Genomic DNA, 24,016 nt, shown 5'->3' with positions numbered 1-24,016 from the left:
TGGTAGGATTTGTAAAGAATTTATCCGTAAATCAGGGTGGAAAATAAGTATTTGGTCACCTCAAACATGGAAAATCTCTGGCTCTCACAGACCTGTAACGTCTTCTGTAAGACGCTTTTCTGTCCCCCACTCGTTACCTGTATGAATGGCACCTGTTTGAACTCATCATCTGTATAAAAGACACCTGTCCACAGCCTCAAACAGTCAGACTCCAAACTCCGCCATGGCCAAGACCAAAGAGCTTTCGAAGGACACCAGGAAAAGTATTGTAGACCTGCACCAGACTGGGAAGAGTGAATCTACAATAGGCAAGCAGCTTGGTGTGAAGAAATCAACTGTGGGAGCAATCATCAGAAAATGGAAGACATACAAGACCACTGATAATCTCCCTCGATCTGGGGCTCCACGCAAGATCTCATCCCGTGGGGTCAAAATGATCATGAGAACGGTGAGCAAAGATCCCAGAACCACACGGGGGGACCTGGTGAATGACCTGCAGAGAGCTGGGACCAAAGTAACAAAGGTCACCATCAGTAACACACTACAACGGCAGGGAATCAAATCCCGCAGTGCCAGACGTGTTCCGCTGCTGAAGCCAGTGCATGTCCAGGCCCGTCTGAAGTTTGCCAGAGAGCACATGGATGATACAGCAGAGGATTGGGAGAATGTCATGTGGTCAGATGAAACCAAAGTAGAACTTTTTGGTATAAACTCAACTCGTCGTGTTTGGAGGAAGAAGAATACTGAGTTGCATCCCAAGAACACCATACCTACTGTGAAGCATGGGGGTGGAAACATCATGCTATGGGGCTGTTTTTCTGCCAAGGGGACAGGACGACTGATCCGTGTTAAGGACAGAATGAATGGGGCCATGTATCGTGAGATTTTGAGCCAAAACCTCCTTCCATCAGTGAGAACTTTGAAGATGAAACGAGGCTGGGTCTTCCAACATGACAATGATCCAAAACACACCGCCCGGGCAACAAAGGAGTGGCTCCGTAAGAAGCATTTGAAAGTCCTGGAGTGGCCTAGCCAGTCTCCAGACCTCAACCCCATAGAAAATCTGTGGTGGGAGTTGAAAGTCCGTGTTGCTCGGCGACAGCCCCAAAACATCACTGCTCTCGAGAAGATCTGCATGGAGGAATGGGCCAAAATACCAGCTACTGTGTGTGCAAACCTGGTAAAGACCTATAGTAAACGTTTGACCTCTGTTATTGCCAACAAAGGTAGACTCAATACTTGAAATGTGCAATTGTGCAATTCACTTGTATTTTTATTTTTTATTCCTATTTATTCTATTTATCCCCTTTGTATATTTTATTTATATTTGTCTCTGTATTTATATATGTGTGTGTGTGTGTGTGTGTGTGTGTGTATATATAACAGTTCTGTAACTGTAACTTCGGTCGTTGCTGTGCTTTTTTTGGAAGTCGAATTTCCCAGAGGAACCCACCCGAGGGATTAATAAAGTTCTATCTTATCTTATCTTATGAAAGACAAACACAGCACACACAGAGAAATGTAGACAGGATGTGCAGCCAGTGCAGTAAATGGTCTCAATATCAGCTCTTTAGAAAATGATCCTGATGAACATGAAACTAACATCCAATGAGAAACAGCTTCCTTGTTTCATGTCCAATAACAATAAATGCAGAGCTAATAAAGAGCTGTTCTTTGTAAAATGCTGAGATGATTATTAGACAGAACCCAGCGGCTCACCAAAAGCCTGCATTGAAAATCTATATGAAAGTCATCTATGCTCATATATGGCAAAATCCTTTAACTGTCACTGTGTTTTTCATCTGTGCTCTTGTTGGTTGGACAAGTTTGTAAATGACAAAGAGCTCAGTGGACTTTGCATCCATCACATCCTGTTAGATGTTTGTTTTTCCTTCACAGCTTTGTGATGAAGGCTGAAGAACAGAGATATGAACTATTGCCAACATGAATCCTGATGCATGACGTGGGCACAGACCCACCAAAGCAACACTCAGCTCACCTCATTCCAGGCGCTGGTCTGCTGGAGACCATGAGCCTTGTTAGTCACACATCAGCACCGTGGTAGGAAACAGCCTCCATCATTTCATTAGATCTGAATTTGGACTGTTTCCCTCTGGATGAACCAAGTCTGTCAAATCTATTGATCCAACACAAACAAACACATTGGCTCACAGTCAGATTGGCTTTGTATGGATGGTGTAACAGGGGGCTGGGAAAGGATGCTGAAAGCTGAATATAATACAGAACAATAACAGGACATATAATAATGTAGAAACATGATCTTCAACAGGCACACTTCTGTTATTCATGATCACAGACACAAAGAACTTGTGCAGCCCTGATATCAGCCCTAATATATGAGTGTGTTTGCCCAAAGACTGAAACAGCATCAACATGACAGCTGTAAGAAATCTTCTCTCAGCCTTGTTTGGCAGAAGATCCCTGCAACAAAGATTGTAGCTGAAAGATGACGTGTGTAAAGTTTGCTCTGTGGGAGGGTCGAGGCTGTTTTTAGACCTTTGATAGTTTCCAATCCAGTTCTGACAGACAGGAATAAAAACAACATCATTAAGATCAGATCATGGAGCTGTTTGCTGCCTTGTTTCTATCTTCACATTACAAGACTTTACTACAATAAAGATGCTGACATGTATCTGTAGCAACAACATCATTGAATCTAGAACAACTGGAGCCAAACCAGTGGCTCTGCTGGGATCACTGGTGAGCCAACACTTCCTTGTTGATGCAGATTTCAGGGCTTCCTTTTGCTCCTCCGTTATAACTGTTCTCTCTTCTCAACACATGATGACACAAAGGAATCAGCAGTGACAAAGATGATGCTGAAGAGAAGCACACACTTCACACATATAACAGAGCAGTGCAGTTACACACACCTCTGCTCGACATCAGGCCTCAAACAAAGACACAAAACACTAACTTGACTCTAAACAGAAGAAACGAGCAGCTGTTTCTGTTCTGTGCTTATTTATATTTGACACACATGCTTCTCTTTGTGCAAACACACATCGCACTATAAGGGTAACCTCGCACACAATGATTGGACAGCACAGTGATGATGCTGGGAGATCCTATACGCAGCAACACAGAAACACTGAGAACTTTAAACAATGATGGAAAGTGTTATAAATGACTTGTTGGCCTCTGATCTGTCACAAACAGCTGAAACGTGTCTCTCATGAGTCACATGAAGGTTTTTGACAGAAAGGACAAAAAGTAGCTGCAGTCAGTTTGTGTCATTTTTATATTTATTCATCTGGGAGAAAAATCTGAGGGACATTAAAATGTGTTTTCAACAGAGACAAGAACATGAATATAACAGAACAGGTAAATGAACATGTTTCAAGTAAACAGCTGGACTGATCAGGTCCAAACACAGAGTGATAAACTTGTCAAACAGCTGTCATATCTTTATATAGAAGCTCTTTATAAATGCTGCTCACTGCAGTCTGTTTACTAATAATGTCAAAGTGTTAGAAACACAGAAACATCAGAATGGTCTTTGTTCACAGAAACCTGTCTGGGATCCTTTGTTGTTCTTTTGATGCAGAGTTACATTATAAATATAAAGAGTTATTTCAGAGTCTCATCAGTTTTCCTGCATGTCTTTATTTAACACATCAGCAGGGCTGAAGCTCTCATGTTAAACACACACTGATCTATGGACACGTTCATGTGTTTCTAACAGAACCAGGCTGTTATCAGCCTGCACTAACATTATGTCACACACACTGAATGTAACAGTGACAGTTTACATCATCACACAATCAGCTGTGATTGTTTCACTGTCATCAAACGAGTCAACAGGAAGTAGAATCAATAGAAACCAATCATTTACTGACAGCATGTCTGATGGAAATAAGTGCAGATTATGTATGAAGTCTAACTGCACACAGTAACTGTGTTACAATAAGGACTTAACAGCGCCCTCTGCTGGAGTGTTTCAGTACTGCGTTAACTACAATACACCACCTCCTCCTCACACCACCTGCTACAGCTCTACTCTTCTATGACTACAGTCATCCACAGCACTGATGTGAGGTCACATGGTTCATATGTAAGGAGCACAGCTGACCTCAGGTCAGTTTAATGACTGTGAGCAGCAGCTGTGTTATTGTCACTGTGACAGGGAGACACTCTCAGACACAGCGCTCATGTCAGCTTGTTCTCATGCAGGAGGATCAGGAGCTCCATGTTTGTCTTTCTGTTTGAATCATGATGTGTTTGTGCCATCAGAGTCTGTCATGAGTACTCAGGGTTTCACAGCAGCTCTTCTGGATGCTGACGAGGACTCCAACCTCATGTTTCACCTCTCTGAGCTTCTGATGTCTGTGAACACTCGTGTTTCTTCTCTGGGCTCATCTGGACAAAAACACCTTTCTGTGTTTGGCTGCAGCCTCATTCTGACTGACAGGAAGTGTGTTATCCATGAGCTGCACTTCTGTGAGGAAGTTTCCTGCTGTGTTTCCTGTCTGTGGACAAACACGAGTGTTCCAGCTGAGGACTTGGTTCCTTCCACCTGTCCATACAGGACATCACGCTGTCTGCAGCTCTGTAAATGCAGCTCCAGGTCCTTCCACGTGCTGCTCTGTATTTGTGCAGTTTGTAGTGTGTCCTGGGAAACGTAGCACACATGGTGTTCTTCTGCTGTTTCCTCCTTTCACTGAGTGTGAAACACTGACGCTGTGCTGTTGTTCACAGAGGGGAGCTGATTCTAGCTGCAGCTGGACTCTGTCATCTAACTGAATGTGTTGGTGCTGATCACGGGGCTCTGAGGGGGGAGCAGCAGGAGGACTCTGGATGCTGACGTCAGTGTATCTGTGGAAGCTCCCACAGCGTGTCTGTCATTCAATATTGTGCTGTATATTGTATCTATGCAAAGATGAACAGACTGTGTGTTCACTGGTCTCTGTGCTGCAGCTCTGATGTCATCATCACTCCCTCCTCCACCCTCAGCAGTCCCAGCATGCTGCTGTGGTGCACCCCACCCTCACTCTACACCTGAGCCACAGACCACACCCTCCACCTCAATATACACCACAGTTTTCTCTGCTGTGGAAATGAGATCAGGAGGAAATCATCATTATTATTATTTAATAAACGCTCACATTAATGTGGGCTTATTTGTTTCATATTAGAAACATTAGTTGAGTGTTTTTAGTATAAAATGGTCAAAGTCCCTCTTTTTGCTCCTCCCCTCACCTGTGGATGGGCGGTGCTGTTACCGTGGTGACAGCTTGGATGTGTTTCAGTCCTGCCTGGTTATCACTGCAGGAATCTTTCACATTTATTACAGGTAATAACTCTGATTTTTCTGTGTATTATGAACCAAATGTATCCTGATACACACAGAGATGGATGAGCAGAGGTTTTTTTTGCAGTTTATGTAGTTACTATGGACTTAATGCAGACATATTATTAAAATTAGGGCTATAACAGTTGTATTGATGTATAGCAACTTGAAATGCTCCCACAAATGGCTCCACAGCATGTAAAAATATAACAAAAGCTCTGGCGGACTTGGTTCTGTGGTCAGTCTTAAAGGGTGAAGTTAAACTCTGTAATCTTCACTGTGTCACAGAGTTCAGTGAGTCCCGTTATTCACAGTATCAATCAGATCATCAGAGAACAGCTGATCAGCAATCAGTGGTGCCAACAGCGCCTCCTGTGGTGAGAGGATGCAATAATGCAATGTAGCATTTTTCCACTCAACACTTGCAGTCATGGAAACTGTCTGTTGGATCTGTGTGACGTTGCTTTCTTGGTTAGAGTTCCTCACAAATGTCCAGATGATTCTTCTAATGAGGCGTCGACCATGTTTGCAGCTCTTTGGAAGAAAACGTCGCCCTTTGCCATCCTTACTTTTCTTTGACTTCTTCAAATGCAGCTGAACTCCAGCTGGTATTTTCTTGGACTTTGCAGCTGTTTCTGGTCATCAGTTCATTCCTGCAAACCTCTGAAGCTGAACAACAATGATGCTGCATTGCTGGCTGATCCCAAAAGGTTGATTCTGTTCATCTGGACGTTTTCAGAAACGTTTGCTCACTGATCAGGTGACTTCTTCAGTCTCAGCTGACTGTAGCTTTACAAGCTTACAAACAGCACATTTGCACAATGACTGAAAGCAGCAGCACCTGATATATATGATACTAATATAATACATATACATATATAATCCATACTAATGATGAAGGAACTGAGCTCACAGTCCATTGTTCATTCAGTGAACTACTCAGTTTATTTTGGGCCTCAGAAATGCTCACTCTGTTTGTACATCACTGTCAGCAATAGACTCATTCTGCTGTGTGGACAGGAACACATGTGACATCACTTCCTGTTTGTTTGTGACTGAAGAAGTTTACAAGGAATCATTTAGAAGAGTTTCAAACATCAACTGATTGAATCCATGAATCTGAAAACGTGTTTGTGAGTGAAAGAGACAGACATGTACAGACTGAACTATCTGTTCAACAGTCAGAGTGTTTCTGTAACAGGAGACACTCTTTACACTCCACTCAGCACAGGGACACTGAGGAACCAAGAAACAAGGAACTGAACCTAAACCCAGGATAAAGAGTTTGAGTGAATGTGGTGTTGAAGGTGTGGAGGTGGATCAGAGTGTCAGAGGAGACTCTGTAGAAGGACAGAGTGCCAGCAGGACAGTCCACATACACTGCTGCTCTGTTAGAGACAGAGGAGGAGGAGGAGGAGGAGGAGATGGATGTTTTTATTTTATTGTGCCAGACAGTAAAGGGATCATCATCATCGTCTTCATCACACTCCAGACTCCAGGACTGATCATTGTTTCCAAACCAACAGTCATCACTGTCTCCTTTCCTTCTGATGCTTCTGTAACTCACTGATATCTCAACGTCTCCTCTCCACTCGACCTCCCAGTAACAGCGACCAGTCAGACCATTTCTACACAGCAGCTGATAAACATCAAATCTGTCTGGATGATCAGGATATGACTGAACCTCCTCCACACGTGTCACCTTCCTGTTGTTGTCAGACAGTTGGAGCTTTGTGTTCACTGTGTTTGTGTCGATTGTGAGTTGACAGGAATCTGATGGAGAGAACAAACACAATCCAGCTGCAGTTATTGATCCATCATCTGTTCATTGATTGACACTTTGATGATGACTCCTGACATGATGAAGATGGTTGAATGTGTGCTGCTTTGTTTTCATGAATCCCATTAAAAACACACTTACACTTCCTCAGACCTGGTCTCAACCATCGGACTCCAGCAGGCTCCACCCTGAAAGGAGGAGGGGGGTCAGAGCAGCACAGTCAGCATGCACACATGGACATTACATGGCTCTCACACACACACTGTTACACACTGAGCTCAAAGCTCGGCTCCACTGTTTTATTCAAAGAAATCTACATTTATTTATCAGCACATTTAAAAACAGCTTGAGCCAAAGTGCTGCACAGAGTAGAGAGAAAATAGGAAACATACACAGTAATGACTATAAAGACTGGTCAGGATTGAAAGCTACAGAGTACAAATGTGTTTCCAACCGGCTTTTAAAAATGTCCAGTGTTGGTGACGACCTGATGTGAAGGGCGACTGTTCCAGAGTTTGGCTGCAGCCATCGATAAAGCTCACCTCTGTTTTTACGTCTAGTTCTGGTCAGAAGCTGCTTATCTGCAGACCTGAGGGCTCCACTTGGATTCTTTTGTTAAAGAGAGATAAGATGGAGCCAATCCATTCACAGATTTAAAGACAACCAGATCTGGAAGTGGATTCTACCACGTACTGGTAACCAGTGGAAAAAGCTGGTGATGGGTCGTCTAGCACAGACCCACCGCTGGAACCAGACAATTGATGAGGGAGAGAACTGTGACAGCGCCGTTCCTTCACTTGACCTCAGTCGCTCTCGTCTGCTCCCTCGTAACACTGCTCTTTATTGAGCTTACATGAATATGCACAAGTTCATTATGACGTCTTACACAGGTATGAACAAAGAGTACCAGTCTGTGCATAGTGTGTGTGTGTGTGTGTGTGTGTGTGTGTGTGTGTGTGTGTCTGTGTGTGTCTGTGTGTGTGTGTGTGTGTGTGTGTGTGAGAGTGTGTGTGTCTGTGTGTGTCTGTGTGTGTGTGTGTGTGTGTGTCTGTGCGTGTGTCTGTGTGTGTGTGTGCGTGTGTGTGTCTGTGTGTCTGTGTGTGTCTGTGTCTGTGTGTGTCTGTGTGTGTCTGTGTCTGTGTGTCTGTGCGTGTGTCTGTGCGTGTGTCTGTGTGTGTGTGTCTGTGTGTCTGTGTGTGTCTGTGTCTGTGTGTGTCTGTGTGTGTGTGTCTGTGTGTGTCTGTGCGTGTGTCTGTGTGTGTGTGTGCGTGTGTGTGTCTGTGTGTCTGTGTGTGTCTGTGTCTGTGTGTGTCTGTGTGTGTCTGTGTCTGTGTGTGTCTGTGTGTGTCTGTGTCTGTGTGTGTGTGTGTGTGTGTGTGTGTTCCAGATGTGACCCTGTGACCCCAAAGCTGGTGCTAAGAGTCCAGCGGTCCCCCTAACAAAGGGCTCTTATACTTAACCAGACACAGAGCAGGTGTCCTCCTACACCAGGGGTCTCAAACTCGTGGCCCGCGGTGTATACTCAGTCGCTCTTGATGAGACCACAGACATCACCGACACTGCCCAGCTCCCAATGTATGTCCGTGGTGTTGATGACAGTTTTGAAGTGATGGAGGAGCTGCTCACAGTAATTCCAATGCATGGCCAGACCACCGCTCAGCAGATATTTACAAGCTGTGTGATGCCATTGAGAATGTTGGTTTGCCATGGAAGAGGTTTGTTGGAATAACAACAGATGGAGCGCCATCAATGACAGGGAGGAAACATGGACTGGTGGCACAAAACAAACTGGAAGAGGAAGGCGTGGAGGAGGCCATTGCTCTGCACTGCATCATCCATCAGCAGGTCCTTTGCAGCAAATGCCTGAAGTTTGACAATGTGATGTCTATTGTTGTGAAATGCATCAACCAAATCAGATCCAGGGGCTTAAAGCACCGAAGGTTCTGTGCTTTTTTAGAGGAAATGGAGTCAGAATATGGGGATGTGCTCGACTTCACTGAGGTACGTTGGCTCAGCAGGGGAAATGTATTAAAGAGACTTTTTGAGTTGAGAGCAGAAGTGAAGCCTTCATGGAGAAGGATGGAGTTAGTGTTCCTGTGCTAACTGATCCCAAATGGCTCATGGACTCAGCTTTTCTTGTTGATATGACACATGAGCTTAATGTACTGAACAAGACGTTACAAGGCCAGGGGCAACTTGTCAGTGCTGCCTATGACAACGTGAGAGCATTCTCCACAAAACTGGCGCTCTGGAAAGCTCAGCTCTCTCAGACAAACCTTTGCCATTTCCCAGCATGCAAGGCACTCGTGGATGCAGGCACACCATTCAGTGCTGACGAGTATGTTGATGTCATTTTGAGGCTACAGGAGGAATTTGATCACAGACTTGCTGACTTCAAGACACACAGAGCCACCTTTCACATTTTTGCGGACCCCGTCTCCTTTGATGTGCAAGATGCCCCTTCTGTGCTTCAAATGGAGCTCATTGAGCTGCAGTGCAACTCTGAACTCAAAGCAAAGTTCAGGGAGGTGAGTGGAAAAGCAGACAAGCTTGGACAATTTTTGAGAGACTTGAGCCCTAGTTTCCCTCGGCTTTCCCGAATGTTCAAGCGGACCATGTGCCTTTTTGGTAGCACATACTTGTGCCAAAAGCTCTTCTCCACTTTGAACTTCAATAAGTCCAAGTACAGGTCCAGACTTACGGATGATCATCTTCAAGACATACTGAGGGTCGCAACTGCTTCCTTCCTCCCTTTTTTAACCATGCCTTTATTGTGGAAAACCTTTCCTTATAACAATATGAGCAGCTAATGCTAATTTGATGTGAATTAGCATTATATTAGTGAGGAGTTAATGTTAAGTAGGCTACCATTAGCAGCTAAAGCTAATTTGAGGTGAATAAGCATTAGTAGCTTATGCTAATACCCTTTTCTCTTGTGTTATAATGATGTGAGACGTTAATGCTAAATAGGCTTCCATGAGTGACTCCTTTCCCTTGCATTATAAAGATGTAAAGAGTTTATGCTAAGTAAGCTGCCATTAGCAGCTAATGCTAATACTGTTTTCCCTTTCTTTATACAACTTGAGCAGCTATTGCTAAGAAGGCCACTTTTCTCTGCTAAGGATTTGTGTGACCATGATGGAAACTCTGATAAGCTAATGCTGCTAAGCTAATGCTGTTTATGGGCCCTGTTAGAATCAATATTTCATTCTCATTCTGTTGTTTGAGAACAATAACAGAAAAATGTGCACTTCAGAACAAATTTATTGTGAATTCAGCTGTGAATGTACAGTTTGTCATTATTTAAGCTTCCATTTCCAAATGTTAGCTGACACTTTATTAGGTACACTGGTATCTATATCAGGTACACCTGTGACCTAAATGTTCCCGCAAACAGACTCCTTGGAGACCCCTACATAAATATCCATGAACTATCCAGCTAGACTAGTGTGTCTGTCCCTGAAAATATTCCTGCATGTGTGATTGTTCATGTGTCATCTGCCCGAAACAAACAGGAAGTGAGTGAAAGACACAGGAAATGTTTCCAGCTCTTCCTCCTCTATCAGATTTTCTCTCCATACCTGAGAGTGTCCAGTCTCCAGCCTGGATCCTTCAGTCCAGCCGACAGCAGCTTAATTCCTGAATCACCTGGATGATTGTAGCTCAGGTCCAGCTCTCTCAGATGGGAGGGGTTGGAGCTCAGAGCTGAGGCCAGAGAAGTACAGCCTTCGTCTGTGATCAGACAGCCTGACAGACTGCAGACACACAAAACAACAATCTGTCAACAGTTGTTTTCTCTTTGTCACAATAACATCTATCCATCCATACATCCATCCATTGTAACTTTATTTATAAGTGACAATACCCAACAGACAACAACAGTCATCTGAAGCTGTTTAACAGTGTAAGGTAACCGCCTCCACTGTGAGCAGCACTTGGTGATGGTGGGAAGAAGAACTCCCTTTGACACAAAGATCCTCCCAGTGAAAACAGGCTCCAGGAGGAGCATCTACCATGACTGGTTGCAGGGTGAGGGGAAAGAGAAGAGATGAGCTCAGAGAGACAAGAACAAAACAGAGAGACAAAAGTTAAGGACATGCAGTAGTGACATATAAAAGCATCAGGAGTGAAAAGAGGGGAGAAGAAAGCAGAGCATCATGGGAAGTCCACCAACAGCCTGAGCCTATAGCAGCATAACTAAGGGATGGTTCAGGGTCACCTGATCCAGCCCTAACTATAAGCTTTATCAAAAAGGAAAGTTTGAAGCTGATCTTCAAAGTAGAGAGGGTGTCTGTCTCCTGAACTCAAACTGGGAGCTGCTTCCACACCCAGTCCAACATAGCCAGGCTTTCTTTGCTGCTTTGACAAAACCTCAAATCCCAGTCAGAGATGATGAGCATCATCACAGTGATGATCATTTCTCTGTAACCCAGGCTTTCTGCTTCAGGATCTGTGCACGCTCACAGAACAAGGAGACCTTTAAACATCATTTCACTAACTGGATGGACTGAGCTCAGCCTACAGATGAACTGGTGCCAGAGATCATAAAGAACATCAAACAGTCAAATTCAACACTTTAATGGAAATATGAGATTAATGCTGCAGACAATCATGAACCTGCTGAATTCATGAACATCAAGAATGCAGCGAGTGGTAAAATAAAGATTTGACCTCAGTGTGCTCAGTGTTCCTGTCTATTCCTAACATATTCCTAACATGATAGCTGCACTTTAGAGCTCTAAAACTGGAACTGACACATGTTTAAACTCTACATGTTACTCAGTACATTCAGTTCTGACACTCGCCCACAGTCCAACAAAGGAAACATGGAGATCACATCAGTTTGTCACCAAAGTCTAATTATTAGGGCAACTTAACCTGTTATAATCTCGTTAACTCATTAACTGATTAACGTCAGCAATTATTTTAATCACAGTTTTTAAAATCATGATTATTGTGAAAGTGCTCACTGGCTCTGAATATAAAAGCCATGGGTCACAGGAGGGATGTTGATCAGTGCTGGCTTGAAATGGGCGTCATTATGCGTCTCAGCCAATGGGAGCATTGAGGGTGGGCCTAATACTACTGCAGCGCTCACATGACCCAGGACAGAAAGAAAGGGGCGGGGACAGAAACATGGAGACAGGTACAGATCTTTGACATGTTCATTTTAAACTGTTCCAGGAGGCAGTGTTGATACAACTAAAGTTATCTGTTGTTGAAGAAGTCGGTCTGAGGAACGTTCTTAGGATCAACAAATGACGGCATGTATGAGCCTCAAGACGCAGCATCACAAGAAGAACACATGAGCTGTAGAAAAAGGAGAGACTACGAAAGCCACGGTGTTACAACGTGAACATGCTTGATCAGAGTGTGATTGTGAACAGGAGGAAGACTCAGCTGAGAACAGTGTGGTGGATACAGAGCAGAGCCCACCATCAGTACAGAGGCCTGTCCATTAGAGTGCTGCTCCAACATGCAGATCATGGAGATGATGATGAGGAATCCAGGAGCAGTGGGTGGATGGCAGCATCAGCATGAAGGATCAGTGTGAGAACACATCATCATCCACAAAGGAAACCAGTCTGAGTGTCTGACGCTCTTGTTAGAAAGACGCAGTCCCAGCAGTTAGCTTGTCTGCTAGTTAGCTGAGAGCTAGCTCACTTGTACATTGAATACCAAACTGTGTAAACCAGGGGTGTCAAACATATGGCCCGTGGGCCAAATCCAGCCCTTGACATAATTTCATATGTCAAATATTGATGAATTTTCAGGCTTGCTGATAATCAATATGAGCACGGCTGAGATGTTATTCTGATGAGCAAACCATGTGGCCAAACACTTTAAGAGACAGACTGGGATCATACCATTATGTGAAAGAAGACGGAAATGTCCCATAGACAGCAAGGGTAGTGGTAGAGACCAGTACACAGAGAAATGTGAGCTGTACTGAAATGCAAGCGTGTCAGGAAAGAGTGAAAAGGCAAAATGAGCAGCATCTGGCTGCATTTCAGTGATATTGGAGACCACAAAGCTGAGTGCAACATTTATACAGGAGATATACAGGAGACGCTGAGAGCAGAACTGATAAAATTAGGAGCTGGCTAAAGTGAGACCCATTTTTATTTCCACCCATTTTCCACTGTGGAGGACAAAAGGTTTCAAACTGGTCCAGGTCTTAAACCTCACGTGTTCTTCCTAATAGCAGTAAATGGATAAAAATAAGGCTTTTATGAAAACACTGAATAAAACTTGCTGCCTTTATAAAGACTAAATGTACAGTTCAGTATTGAATCCTACATAAAATAAACTATATATAAAGTGTGTCTGAATGGCAGAGATGCAGAACTATGTGCATGTAGCACAGAGCCACGGCTCAGTGTCTGAATGAGTCTCACAGACCTGAATGTGCTGTTGAAGCCATTTATAATTATAATGTAATTCTTTACTCGTTTGATCTGCTCCTTACCACAAGCCACCAGACGTAGAAGGTTTTGGACTTTTAACTATATTTTCTGAAGTTTTACAACTTTTCTTACTGTTAAAAACCTCGTTATGGCCATTCATGCTGTACAAAGTAATTAGACATGTGTGGTATCTACAGAAACGTCAGAATCTCAGCTAAAAGTTCACAAAACCATCTCAACAACCACCAAACAGCTGAAACAGCAGGTGAACAGATCACACAAAAAAGATGTAAACACAAATCCCCCTGATCATCTGTTTTTTAAACATGAAGCTTAGTTTTGGACGTTCATTTACTGCTGGTTCAGTGAATTTTGGTTGGACAGTGATGAAACCTGCAGTCTCAGAATCTGTGAGAAGTCTGCTTTCAGCACGCAACAGCATTGTTGTGTTGTGTGCTGTGGATCCACCTCTGCAAACTCATCACTGTTTCACCATCATGTTTCTACTTAAACAATAACAAAGGAAGCAGTTCCCAGGAACTACTTCCTGTCTTGTTAACATAAGAGTATGTTGCCCTTCAAAGCACCTCCACTTCTCCTCTTATTAGAGGACTGCCTTATTATTAATCTGCTAATTCTGTCAGTTGATGAAAGAAAAATGCTTGATCTCACCTGAGAGTTTCCAGTGTACAGTGTGGACTCTTCAGTCCTTCAGACAGAAGCTTCACGCCTGAATCCTTCAGGTTGATGTTACTCAGGTCCAGCTGTCTCAGATTAGAGGTCTGAGAGCTGAGACCTGAGGCCAGAGCTTCACAGCTTCTCTCTGAAAGGTCACAGTGACTCAGTCTGAAAAATAACAGATAAACAATTACAAAAATAAAACACTTATGTTGAAGTGTAATGAGATACTATTATATTTAGCAATATTTCATCTTGTTTTGTCAGGAAACTGAGCACTGATGCAGAGCAACATGTGGAGAGAATCAGAGGAGAAGTGAAGAGAGAACAGCAGTAAAACAACACTGAATTGTTCAGTGTGCTTTTGATATCAACAGAATGTGTCAAACTTCTTTATTTTGTATTTGTTTTAGTAGAATTGATGATTATCACTTAGATAACAACCACAGGCCAGGTCTAAATTGCACTTTGGTGACAGTTACACCCAGAAATATTTCAGAAACGTGGACAATTTGTGCTCCATTGTATTCAGTATTGAACAAACTGAGTACCGATGACCACTTAATATTTTTGATATTTTATTTGAGTTGTTCCACCTGATCTGTGTTAACTAGAATAAACATTTAAAAGCTAAAGCTATGATCACATATGTACTTACAGAGCTTTGTTGGAGGCTTTGACCACTGGCAGCAGCCTCAGAAGAGCCTTTTTAAAGGCTCATGTTCTCACTTAGATCATTTATTTCTACTTACATTTCATTCTGGGACAAATGGGGATTACTTTGAAAACAGGAAGTATTTCCCCCAAAAATCAGCCCTGGATTAGTAAATCACTCCAACATGTTCTCAGGCAGAAGAAGCTGTCTTGTTATGAGGGAGAGAAGAAAAGCAGCTAAAATCAGGTGTAAAAGTAAAGCAGAGGATGAGCTGAATAAAGGACACTCAAGGCTGGCTTGGAAAGGAATGAAGTCCATGGTAGGGATGCAGAACAAGGAGCAAAGATGAATGTGATGCTGAATCAGCAGAAGACTTGGACTCATTTGATTCCAGCTCTGATATCATTGATTTCAATGAAGAGCTTTGTGATTGTAGCAAAGGGCTGGTAGCTCTGAGAGTCCCACTGATGAGGCGTTTGTGAAGGTTCGCAGTCATCTAAAGAGCTTAGAAAAAAAGGCATCTGGTTTCTGGAAGACGTTTCACCTCTCATCCAAGAAGCTTCTTTATTTCTAGTGTCAAATGGTGGAGAGTCCCAGATTAGCCTGTGTACAAACAGACTTCAGCCATATGAGAGTGAGTGTGAGTGAATGAGAGCACACACAGGACACTCTGATCTCTGAATGTGTGTGACGCAGTGAAAAAGAGGATTGTACTGGATATACTGTGACTGACAAACAGAGTTTAAAGAGAAAGGTGTGTTCTGATATCAAAAGTTTTTAAGGTAGACTGTTTTCTTGGATTTGGTAAATGTTTAAATATGCAATTGTAACTCTCTGGTGCCACCTTAAAACCTGTAGTCTGTAATAGGACATGATGTCGTCGGTAAACAGGAAGTAAGTCTGTGAATTAAGGAGAAGGCATGTGCAGCATGGTGGCCTTAGCCAAATAAATCCAGTGGCATCCACATACATCCTATGCCTTTGGTAGCATTGTGGGTATGTATAGACTTGTTTTATATTTTATGTGCATGTATAGACCACTTTCTTTCAAGTAAGTTCATTTTTCTGTAAGTTTGATGATAAAAACCAATCTTATGCAGTTTACGCTAGCATTCGCTTATGGAGCTAGTTAAAGGGGAACGACAAACAAATTTGGAGGCATTCATTATAACAAGACTTGTTAAAATCATAATTTGATGTTTGTATTTGACTTAAAAAGGGAAGTAATTCATATGAACATTGCATGTTGACATATTAAAAAACTGGGTTAATATATTTTCATCGTTATATATGTACATGGTGAATAAGTACAGTGATTATGCCTTGTACTGTTTGTTACAGTTTCACCTTTCCCTGTGTCAATAAACCTGTGAACCGGGAATCGTGTCATCAGAGTCTTGATGTGGGGAAGGAGTTTAGCTGACTGCCCAACCATAGCAGAGGCAGTACAAGGTGTTTGGATTAAAATGGATTATGCTAAAGTGAACGTGCTAATGAAATCTGAACTGACTGAAATGTGAAGTGAAGATAATTGAGGTGTAAAAGAGAGAGAGAGGGGGTGATGATAAGGTGAGGCTGAAGATCAGTGAAGGGCATGTAAACACCTGATTGGTTGAGTAGATATCAGATCGACAGTTTCACAGTTTTCCCTGTGGATTATAACTTTAAGAAGATGTGACATTCATCAAGGAATCCTGCTCTCCGGATTATTTCCATGAACACTGATCTGGAACACATCTACAGTGCTGGAAGTGCCCGTCTCACCACCAACCTCTCTGTGCACATTCACTTTTCAACCCTTTGTGAGACACTAAAGGTGTAAATCTGAGTATTAATCTGTGTTAGTGCGAACACCTCTAATAGGTTGGTTTAGTCTTTCCAAGTCATATCTTCCCTTAGATCTGTGGTCCAGGCCAAGACCTGGACATCAACTCTGTCAGGCTGCCTGAGTCCTCTCACCCACATCAGCTCAGAACTCTGCATTATCTACTGAGTCAGACTCAGAGGATCAGGGATCAGAAGTTCTACAAAGAGTATAACCAGACTTCCTGAATAGAGGTGTGTGGGCCTACTGATCCACAGTGTCAGCACAACTTTCACATCATATTCATCTCAGCACAACTAAAACATGCTGACTGACCTCAGAGTTTCAAATCGACATCGTGGATTCTCCAGAAGAACACACAGCTGCTTCACTCCTGAATCCTGCAGGTTGTTGTAGGTTCCACTCAGGTCCAGCACTCTGGGATACGAGGGGTTGGACTTCAGCGCTGCTGCCAGATAATCACAGCTGATCTCTGACAAATCACAGTCCCACAATCTGTATAAAGAATGAAAGATGTAAGTTTATTAGACAAAGTGTGAGCTTGAAATCATTCAGTGTTTCATCATCTGTTCAGAGCTGAAGAAGGTTCAGAATGTAGAAGTTTAGAAAATGGAAACTCCAAACAGCTGAAGCCAACAGGAAGCAGCTTCAAACAAACACAACAAGAGAAAAAACTCTGAATGTTTCACATTAAAGTCGTACATTTATCATAAAAACAGGACAAAGACTTGAAAAAGTCGTGTTTTTCCTTCCAGGAACAACAAGGCTTCACTTTTAAAGGTGAAGTGTGAAAGAAATGGACATATTTGAAGTCCAACACCTTTTTCCAGTCACATTATTAAAGCAGTCAAACTACAAGCTCATTTTCATTGCAACAAGTCATCTTCTGACCTGGACAAACAACACTGGTCTCTATGTGCAGCTGGCTGTGAGACCAGTGCTCAGGGAGCGTCTACAAAGTGCAACACTGAAAGAAAATCACACACTCATTTGCTTCCAGCACTTTCACACAAACATCTACTGTCATTATTGTCACCAAACTCTGTGGATCCTTTATTGCAAATTCAAATGGGATCAAATGGTCAGACAAAAGAGGGTTATGAGGAAATATGATGAAATGTTGTGTATTAGCAGCAAGTTATTGAATCATTTTCCTCAGAAACCAAACAAAATGATTGACAAACATGTTTTTACAAACTCAGTGTTGGACTTGGATCAGCAGGATAAGCTAATGTTTAACCCTTTAAGATCTACCATAGAACCAAGTCCGCCAGAGCTTATATTATATTTTTACCTGCTGTGGTGCCATTTTTGGGAGCATTTCAAGTTGCTATACATCAATACAACCGTTATAGCCCAGATTTTAATAATATGTATTCATTAAGTGCATAGTAATTACATAAATTGCAAAAAAGTGCAATAAACTACAAAAAAATTGAAAATCGTTTTTGCTTTTTTAACATATATTTGTAGTTAGAGAAATTTAAGAGGCTTATCCCTCAAAACTGTAAATACAAAAAAGTTGCACAAAATAGTTTCCCACCACAGGAAATTTATTTTGAGTGTCTTCATAGTTTTATTTTTGAAATACACCAATTTTTATACACTGCAGGAAAAACGAAAATAAATATTATACTGCAAATTTGCAAAAAAGCAGCATATGCATCAAAATAAACTATTTCCAGCAGTGCAATATGAGTCCTAAGCATCCCAGAAACGACACAGAAAGTCATAAAGTCAAACATAACTTTTAAAAAGACGAGTATAGGCCCTGAGGCCCTGATAGTATAAAAGACTACATTTCCGCGAAAATGACGTCACTTCCGGTTTCGGGCAGGTAATGGCGGAAATGCAAAAGTTCGCGCTGACGTCTATTCCAACGTAGGAAGTGTTATGAACAGCTGATCGGATCGGTAAAGCGTGTTTCTGGAATATTATGTTTTTGTTCCTGCAAGCGCTTTTTATGCAGTTTTTGCAAAGCTTTATGTGGAAGGAAACCGTGACCTAGGACAAGCTGATGGCATCAGATGTAAGTACAACTCCTCCGGTTTCATATGCAAAAAAAATTTTTGCGCTAGCTTACGTGGTTGCAGTGCTACTGGGATTTAAAAATAGTTACGCAAAACAGAGCGTGCCCACTCCGACCGGCTGTAAAGGGTTAAAGGCATTTGAGTCTCGCTGTATGAGAGTCCAGTTATTACTCAATATTTATGGATGATGTTCTTTCAGTGTTGCACTTTGTAGACGCTCCCTGAGCCTCACAGCCAGCTGCACATGGACCAGCTGACATTACCCAGCATTAGAGGCGGGTGTAAAAAAATGGATTTTCCTATTTAAATGGTTTTAATTTGAATAAAGCGATGTTGATTCATTCAATCCTGAATCGATTTTTCATATAAATGTATTTTGCCAGAATCTCAGGTTAAAGCTCCCAAAAGTATTTCAACAACAAGCAAACAGATAAAACCGTAAATGAGAGCAGCTAAACACACAAAGATGGAAACACAGAGCGTGGATCATTCACTCGACGGCACGTACACGGACACGCCGTCGGGCTGAAAGTGGACAGCTCACAGATCCTGAAGCTGCAGGTTTCATCTGTCTCCAACCAAAACTGAGTGAACCAGCAGCAAAAGAAGATCCAAACTCTGCTTTACGTTTGATGAACATCGTCATGAATTCTCTCTGACTTTGACCTTTACTTCCTGCACAGCTCTCTCTCTCTCTCAGTGTACTTCAAGAACAGTTTACCTTCAAAAATCAGTTTCCTGCATTATTCACTGCTTATTACGCACCAGTCTGCTGTTGTGTTCACTGCTGTCGGCCTCCGAAAACAAGGCCTCAATTCTGCTGTTCAATACTGAAGAAATTTAAACCTTTTAAAATGATGACAGATTACAAACTCTCAGCTGTGTCTGTAATCAAACCTCTGTAACTTTGCTTCCCTTCAGCAGCATCAGCTCATGTTCACATGTTGGTTCATGGTTTGCTTCAGTTTTTGATGGACTGCAGAATATTTTGAAGGTTATCTGCTATAAAAAGCCAGAAGAGGAAAATCTGCTTCATGTGTTTCTGTTTGATCCTCAGTGACTTTGACACTAAGGCCTCTGCTGTGATGATCACACCTCTGATCAAGTCTCACAGTGTCAGCTTTGTTTTTATACATATGGATATGTGCTGATAAATGATCAGAATTATAATATTTCCCACTGTCTGCTGTGTGCCGTGACCTTTGACCTGCTAAAGACAGTCAGCTGTGGATTATTCATTGTTGTGTCTGATACTTAGAACTGTGAGGAAGAACACTACACAGTTAATCAGGGTCCCCTCTCTCTGAATCAGGAAAGGTGGGCAGGCCGCGTGTGGGCCGCGGGCCATACGTTGAGTCTCACTGTTTGAAATGTGAACATTGTTCTGCTGCAGTCAATGGACTAAACCAGAGAAGAAGAAAACAGACTTTACCATGAAGATCCTCAGTGTGGATCAGTATAATATCAGCCTGATGTCTGCAGTTTAGTGTCAGCACAACTTTCACATCATATTCATCTCAGCACAACTAAAACATGCTGACTGACCTCAGAGTTTCAAGTCCACATCCTGGACTCTCCAGGAAACCACACAGATGCTTCACTGCTGAATCCTTCAGCTTGTTGTTGTCACTCAGGTCCAGCTCTCTCAGATGGGAGGGGTTGGACTTCAGTGCTGCTGCCAGATAATCACAGCTGATCTCTGACAAATCACAGTCCCACAATCTGTATAAAGAATGAAAGATGTAAGTTTATTAGACAAAGTGTGAGCTTGAAATCATTCAGTGTTTCATCATCTGTTCAGAGCTGAAGAAGGTTCAGAATGTAGAAGTTTAGAAAATGGAAACTCCAAACAGCTGAAGCCAACAGGAAGCAGCTTCAAACAAACACAACAAGAGAAAAAACTCTGAATGTTTCACATTAAAGTCGTACATTTCTCATAAAAACAGGACAAAGACTTGAAGGTTATATAAAAGGTTGGAATTGTAAAGAAAACAAACAGAGCTCATAAACTGAAACTGATTTCATTTTTTCAGCTGGAACATTTTAGTTGTTCCTTTTTCAATACATACATAATTATATTTACAGTAAGTCTTATCAATCCCCTTTTCCCTGTCAGTCACCGCCAATGTTCCCTCTAATGTTTCATGTGTCTGAGCGAACACACAAACTCCCTGAGCGTCCCTTGGACCACTGTGAGCAACAGCAGACGTGTGCACTGTGGTCACGCCAGAATCCAATCCATCCAAGTTACGGTTTATTAAAATAATCAAATTACAGCGTTTACATTTATGTTAAACTACTTTTAATTAACTGTTTTAGCCCACTTACAATGAAAATTAAAAACAACCTTGTTCATGACCTGTAGTTTGTTAACACTATTGGAAGTAAAAATAACTTGAACTCTAATTTTGAGAACACAACTTTCTTTGTTTTTTTTTCTTTTTTTTTTAAATAAAGCTCTGACTTGTATTATGAGTCTGTGGTCTGGGAGAGAGTCTGTAACTCTGTCTGCAAAATACAGTAAATAATGACCAATGTTGGACAATTAATTATATAGTTACTTCTTCAAAAAAGTTACTGAGTTTTGCAAACAACAGAGTTTGTTGCAATAAATACTGAATACTATCGTTGTTATAAACAACAATACTATTCAGGAAGAAAACCAAACATTGCAGATATTTTATCATAACTCTGGTTTTACGTGGCCGATCAACACAATTTAAAAACTGGTATAAAGTCCACACTTTGTCCCTCAGTTGCTCCGTCTGTCCTGCTCACATCTCCAATGGTTGTACATGTTGTCATTAATGTGGCTTCACTCCACATCAGCTGCTTTGCTAGCTAAGACACCAGTGTCGGCACATAAGGACGCTGTCATAGCCTGTCAACCACGTTGATTAGCTGCGTATATACGAATGTGAATCGCATCATCATATATTATTGAACTTTTACAGCCTTATGCCCCTAGTAGGTCTCTGAGGTCGAGTAGTCAGGGCCTACTTGTCATTCAGTATACGAGATTGAAAACTAGGGGTGATAGAGCTTTTGCTACTGTGGCCGCCAGACTGTGGAATTCCCTTCCTCAGGACTTACGATCCGCTGATTCATTGATTACTTTTAAAAAAACAGCTAAAAACACATCTGTTTAAAATTGCTTTTTGCTAACTTTGTTTGTATTTTGTCTTTTTAATCTGTTATATCTTGTAAAGCACTTTGTGATCTCAATCTAGAAATGTGCTATATAAATAAAATTTTACTTACTTACAGTTTTCCCTGTGGATTATAACTTTAAGAAGATGTGACATTCATCAAGGAATCCTGCTCTCTGGATTATTTCCATGAACACTGAGCTGGAACACATCTACAGTGCTGGAAGTGCCCGTCTCACCACCAACCTCTCTGTGCACATTCACTTTTCAACCCTTTGTGAGACACTAAAGGTGTAAATCTGAGTATTTATCTATGTTCGTGCAAACACCTCTAATAGGTTGCTTTGGCCTTTCCAAGTAATATCTTCCGTCGGATCTGCGGTCCAGGCTCCTAAAATCATCCTAGTTTAACAAGCACTACAATCTAGAGGAGAGCTGCACTAACAGGTGTGACTGATGAGATCAGACCTGCAAGGATACTCATGTTTCTCCAAAAGCTGGTTCTGACAAATAAAACTGAAAACTGAAAAACTGAAAACTAAAACATGTGACTGACCTCAGAGTTTCAAATCGACATCGTGGATTCTCCAGAAGAACACACAGTTGCTTCACTCCTGAATCCTGCAGGTTGTTGTAGGTTCCACTCAGGTCCAGCACTCTGGGATACGAGGGGTTGGACTTCAGCGCTGCTGCCAGATAATCACAGCTGATTTCTGACAAACCACAGTCCCACAATCTGTATAAAGAGTGAAAGATGTAAGTTTATTAGACAAAGTGCTTGAAATCATTCAGTGTTTCATCATCTGTTCAGAGCTGAAGAAGGTTCAGAATGTAGAAGTTTAGAAAATGGAAACTCCAAACAGCTGAAGCCAACAGGAAGCAGCTTCAAACAAACACAACAAGAGAAAAAACTCTGAATGTTTCACATTAAAGTCGTACATTTATCATAAAAACATGAAAAAGTTGTGTTTTTCCTTCCAGGAACCACAAGGCTTCACTTTTAAAGGTGAAGTGTGAAAGAAATGGACATATTTGAAGTCCAACACCTTTTTCCAGTCACATTATTAAAGCAGACAAACTACAAGCTCATTTTCATTGCAACAAGTCATCTTCTGACCCTTTATTATTATTGTTATTAGTCAATATTTATGGAGGATGTTTTTAAATTAGGCTCAAATATGTGACAGACATTTCATCCCATGTCTGTTTGGCCTCATCCTGGGCCGGATTATCCAGCACACACTCTGACCACAGGCCCAGGGGCCACGCAAAGCTGGGCTCCATCCAAGAGACAGGAAACAAACCAACACAATAATAAAAAGCACCATGTGATCTTCTTACATCTTCAAGACAAACATAGTAAAAACATGAGCATATTTGTTTCCTGATAAAATGATGTGACAGGTAGAACAGAGTAAAGTGGTGGTGTTACAGCTACAGGACTTCCAAATGAATGACAGCAGCAGAAGTTGCTTTACAAATGAAAGAGGAAGAGGAGAGGGAGGCCACCCTGACCATCACTCCAGCTGAAAACATCACACTTGGCACCTGGCAGAGCTTCTTAGCATTTACCGCCCCAGGGGATCTTTGAGGTCAGCAGACCTGATGCTTTTAGATGTTCCCAGGTACAGACTAAAGACTAGGGGAGAGAGGGCTTTTGCTGTGGCTGCACCCAGACTGTGGAACAGTTTACCTCCTCACATCAGATTCTCCACAAGCCTAGGAACTTTTAAAACTGCTCTTAAAACTCACCTCTTCTCATTGGCTTTTAGCAAGGTTTAACTTATTGCTTTATTTTATTGTTTTATCAGTGAGGTGTTTTATGTACTTGTGTTTTATTGTATTTTATATTTGTATTGTACAGCACTTTGGTCAGCCTCGGTTGTTTTTAAATGTCCTTTATAAATAAACTTGACTTGAGAGTCTGCATCTCTGTCTGCAAAATACAGGATATAATGACCAATGTTGGGAAATTAATTATATAGTTACTTCTTCAAAAAAGTTACTGAGTTTTGCAAACAACAAAGTTTGTTGCAATAAATACTGAATACTATCGTTGTTATAAACAACGATAGTATTCAGGAAGAAAACCAAATATTGCAGATATTTTATCATAACTCTGGTTTTACGTGGCCGATCAACACAATTTAAAAACTGGTATAAAGTCCACACTTTTCCCCT

The 24,016-nt window shown here is 41.8% G+C and overlaps 1 protein-coding gene and 1 long non-coding RNA gene across 2 annotated transcripts in view; both read right to left on the bottom strand.

Moving 5' to 3' along the window:
- LOC145425134 (uncharacterized) overlaps positions 1-24,016 on the bottom strand; it is a 323,553-nt gene that overhangs the window by 172,226 nt on the left and 127,311 nt on the right. The window lies entirely within an intron of this gene.
- Positions 3,249-24,016, bottom strand: part of LOC145426131 (NACHT, LRR and PYD domains-containing protein 3-like) — a 28,938-nt gene continuing 8,170 nt past the window's right edge. The window contains exons 5-11 of the mRNA XM_080299654.1: positions 22,392-22,571; positions 20,232-20,408; positions 16,972-17,151; positions 14,171-14,344; positions 10,673-10,846; positions 7,233-7,279; positions 3,249-7,084 (exon numbers count right to left, since the gene is read on the bottom strand). Coding sequence (XP_080155780.1) covers positions 6,534-7,084; positions 7,233-7,279; positions 10,673-10,846; positions 14,171-14,344; positions 16,972-17,151; positions 20,232-20,408; positions 22,392-22,571 — 1,483 coding nt within the window. The 3' untranslated portion in view covers positions 3,249-6,533. The remainder of the gene's footprint in view (positions 7,085-7,232; positions 7,280-10,672; positions 10,847-14,170; positions 14,345-16,971; positions 17,152-20,231; positions 20,409-22,391; positions 22,572-24,016) is intronic.

The sequence above is a fragment of the Astatotilapia calliptera genome, chromosome 3 (genome assembly GCF_964374335.1).
Source record: "Astatotilapia calliptera chromosome 3, fAstCal68.1, whole genome shotgun sequence".
In the NCBI taxonomy this organism is placed as follows: Eukaryota; Metazoa; Chordata; class Actinopteri; order Cichliformes; family Cichlidae; genus Astatotilapia; species Astatotilapia calliptera.
Note: the sequence above shows the minus strand (reverse complement) of the source record. Positions and strands in the feature narration are given on the sequence as shown.